Source organism: Cicer arietinum, chromosome 2, assembly GCF_000331145.2.
Source record: "Cicer arietinum cultivar CDC Frontier isolate Library 1 chromosome 2, Cicar.CDCFrontier_v2.0, whole genome shotgun sequence".
Classification (NCBI taxonomy): Eukaryota; Viridiplantae; Streptophyta; class Magnoliopsida; order Fabales; family Fabaceae; genus Cicer; species Cicer arietinum.
This window is the reverse complement of record NC_021161.2, coordinates 51,816,527-51,820,152: the sequence shown is the minus strand read 5'-3', so window position 1 is coordinate 51,820,152 and position 3,626 is coordinate 51,816,527. Positions and strand designations below refer to the sequence as shown.

General features: G+C 35.7%; 1 protein-coding gene across 1 annotated transcript in view; it reads right to left on the bottom strand.

Annotated features, from left to right (window-relative positions):
* The window catches only part of LOC101492273 (protein transport protein sft2-like), a 4,301-nt gene that overhangs the window by 344 nt on the left and 331 nt on the right, over positions 1 to 3,626 (bottom strand). The window contains exons 2-5 of the mRNA XM_012713236.3: positions 3,482 to 3,575; positions 913 to 1,180; positions 660 to 764; positions 2 to 150 (exon numbers count right to left, since the gene is read on the bottom strand). Of these exons, the coding sequence (XP_012568690.1) occupies positions 40 to 150; positions 660 to 764; positions 913 to 1,180; positions 3,482 to 3,575 (578 nt within the window). The 3' untranslated portion in view covers positions 2 to 39. The remainder of the gene's footprint in view (position 1; positions 151 to 659; positions 765 to 912; positions 1,181 to 3,481; positions 3,576 to 3,626) is intronic.

Here is a 3,626-nt window from a genome sequence, read left to right as displayed (position 1 = left end):
TCTTTCCCTCCCAATAAAAAAACAATAACCAAAACCAAATCACCTCCCAAAACAATTCATTATTCTGGACGTTAAAGCAGAAGTCAGAAATCTCATTCCAGCAGATCCACCGGGAAAATATGATATAGAATAGTATCCAAGTGAGAGAACCTGCAAGTATAATCAAAACATCATTTTCTATATAAGATTGATAACTTTAGAAAGAAACCGAAGAAATAGTATATGCAAAAATATCTAAGGAAGATCAATTTCCACACTCTAGTTGCTGAAACCATGTCATGGAACCAACCAGGGCCAGCCCTATGTTGGGCCTAGTGGGGGTTGGAGCCCCCACTTTGTTTTTCATATTTATTTTGAAATATCATATATGCACATAGATAATAGATAGTTTGGTTAATTGATTAATGTCCCACACATCAGAAATAGGAACCATGTCATGGAACCAATGCCCCTCATTGTATAAATCGAGCCACTAAGTATGTGGAAATAGGAACTCTCATATTTATCAAGTTTGTGCTGTATAGAAGGATTAATTGCTATGTAAATTCAAAATTTTACAATACAGCCACTACTCAAACTGCAAATCCACAGCAAATGCCAATTATAACAGGAGGGGAAGGGCAAAGCAACAGGGAAACAAGGATCCAAGAAATTGATACCTGTACAACAGAGAATACAACGGAGAGAATGTAGCTGTGACGCACCATTGATACATAAATGGTACCAACCATGCTGCATATAAACCCCAGTGTGAATGGGAGCCTCTGAAAAATAATGATAAAGGGGGACAGAGTCAGAGAAGGCATAAAAAGCATGCAATTAGATCAAAGGGAGTATTATACAAAACTTAAGTAAATTCGCTGAGGCAACATCACCTTGAAAACAACAAGACATGAAATTCTGGTAACTTACCTCCTTCGACGTCATGTGAGAAAGCTGATTCTTTGGCCCTTTTAGAGCAAAGAATGACCCAATAATAAATCCACACCCAAGAGTAAAGCATATAGCAAACTTTTGGGGCATAACCACCATCACGGGCAGGAACAAGGTAAATGCAATGAAAATGAAGAAGACTCCGCTCGCCAGAAACAAACCAAAATACAGGAGTGCTTTGCCAGAAGGAACACTACTAGTCGCAGACTGGAGATTTCCAGGTATATCTCTCACACTTTTAGAAACCCTAACAATTATAAAAAGCAAATTGTTCAACGAATTGACATAATTTCAGGCAAAGCAGCTTAGTAGTTCTGCTACAGAATGCTTATTCGCAACATGATCTTTCACCATGATGTAGAGTTGTAGACAATTCATGCAAACAGAATGGAAATTGCACCAACCCATTATCTTTTTTTTCTACAGCGATTTATACCATCAAGAAGAAAAGATAAAGAGTAGTAACAATGACTTCTCTGCCACATCCAGAATAGGCAGAACATAACAGGCAGTTTTTCCACACAATCACGTCAGAGGCGTGATATTGTATTTGCAATGCATTAATATAATAGTGTTACGGACACCAAAACTCAACCATTGTAATCATAATTGTTATACACAATTGCTAACGAAGTAACAATAATATCCTGAATCAACTATCTAAAAATTACATTGTTGAATGAAAAGTCAAGAGTCTCGAAAATTTATCTGAAGTACTTCAGAATAATGAATAAGCATGTAGTGATTACATGCACAGTAAGATAATTTCATTCTGCAATTTATAGGAGGAATAAATAAGCTAGAGCATTTCCAAGAGAACAAATGGTTTCAATTTTACTTGAAACTTATCACTAAGTATGTGTTAAATACATGTGAAAACTAAGCATAAGAAATGGAAGCATAGTGAAACTCCACACTCTTGTTCATGCTGGATTACTGGTGCATATATGACATATGTATCAAGCTTGTAGCATGTATCTTATCCTTGAACTCCACGGTGACTTAGTGAACATATCTGCTAGTTGATCACTAGGATTAAATTATAGTCATTTCTCTAAATAAAACCTTTTCTTTGATATAATGACAGTCTATCTCAAATATATTTTGTTTCCTAATGAAAAACTGAATTAGAGGCAATGTGTAAGGAAACTTGATTATCACAAATAAGGCTCATAGACCTTACTTACAAGAAATAAGGCTCATAGACCTTACTTACAAGAAATAAGGCTCATAGACCTTACTATCAGTATAATCTCTATTTTCATGGATCAACCCTCTTCTAGGACAGTCTTTAGTGGTGTACCTCGATATCTAAACTACTACATTACACTGAATGCATATATTTATTAGTACTGACTAGTAGCAACTAAAGGCTGACCCAAAAAACTCTATTGGGATGGCTGCTATACTGAAATTTTAGATATATATAAGTTGAGAAAAAACTAAACACCACTTTGAGAGTAACAGGCTGCTCTCATATCTTCTAACAAAATATCAAGCAGAGGTAAATTATTATAATCTACTAGGCATAAATAAAAGATAAAAAAATTCTTAATATGGTTTCTCAAATAACCAACTGCCAAGTGATAAACTCAAAAATAGAGCATGTGAGAGCAGCAATAATGAGTTCGAATTTTAAACACTGCAGATAAAAAAATTGAGAGTAATTTGAGAGAACCAGAATAGTAAAAAAGGAACAGCAATAAAAAACACTTGCGTGCAAACTGCAAACACAGTAGTCAAAAGGGAAAACAGGGCAGATTATTATAAATGAAAAAACCAAGCACACAAAGAACAGTCACCAAAATGATGCCGGTAACTGCCAGCCTTGACCAGAATAATAGTGGGCTTGACAAGAAGGAAGCTCTGAATTTTTAATGGTAAGGCTGTTCGATTAACATGTGAAGAGAAATAAAGGATTTAACTATTTTATCTGAAAAAAAAGAGGGAGAAAATCCCAACTTTATCCCTAAATCAGTCAGCAACAAGCATACCACAGCAAAGCGCACAATTTCCATGATTTATGCCACAAATAGTGGCCACAATTGCCGCAGCTAAAAAATGCAACATAACAAAGAAATAGCAGCTGCGGGCTTCATTGCTCCACTCAATTATTGCAATCCGCACCACTATGTTGCACTTGATTGAGATCTATGAATGACTATCACAAGCATAATTAAGAAACTGGCTAATACTACTTACAACAAGGGATATGCCAAGCCCAATCACTCTGTGATAGTTAAACTTCCCATTCCCAAATCCCAACCACTCTCCTATAACTTCCTGAATCTAACCAAAGCATAACATAAGGAGTATTAATTCCTTTACAATTTTCAATCCAACATTCAATTTTCCTTCAATTGACTTAAAAATCAAACTTCTACAGCAATTATCTAGTCCATATAGTTTTTTCCATTGAACTATTGTGACTTTATCAATTGTAATACCTAAGAATGTACAGAAAAACGAGCATTGCAAATCGTAATGAACGCGTAAATAGATTGCAATTGAAATGAATAGAGATATGTGAGTAAGTAGTAAAGATTACACGCTGAAAGTGCCAGTGACGGTGTTGTTGGCGGATCTAACAGCAGATTCGAGATCGAAGCTGATGGCAGAATTGGAAGGTTGAAGTTCCTGCTTAGATGAAGCGTAAGAGATCCAATCAGCAAGCCGAGAAGAGGAACCTAATT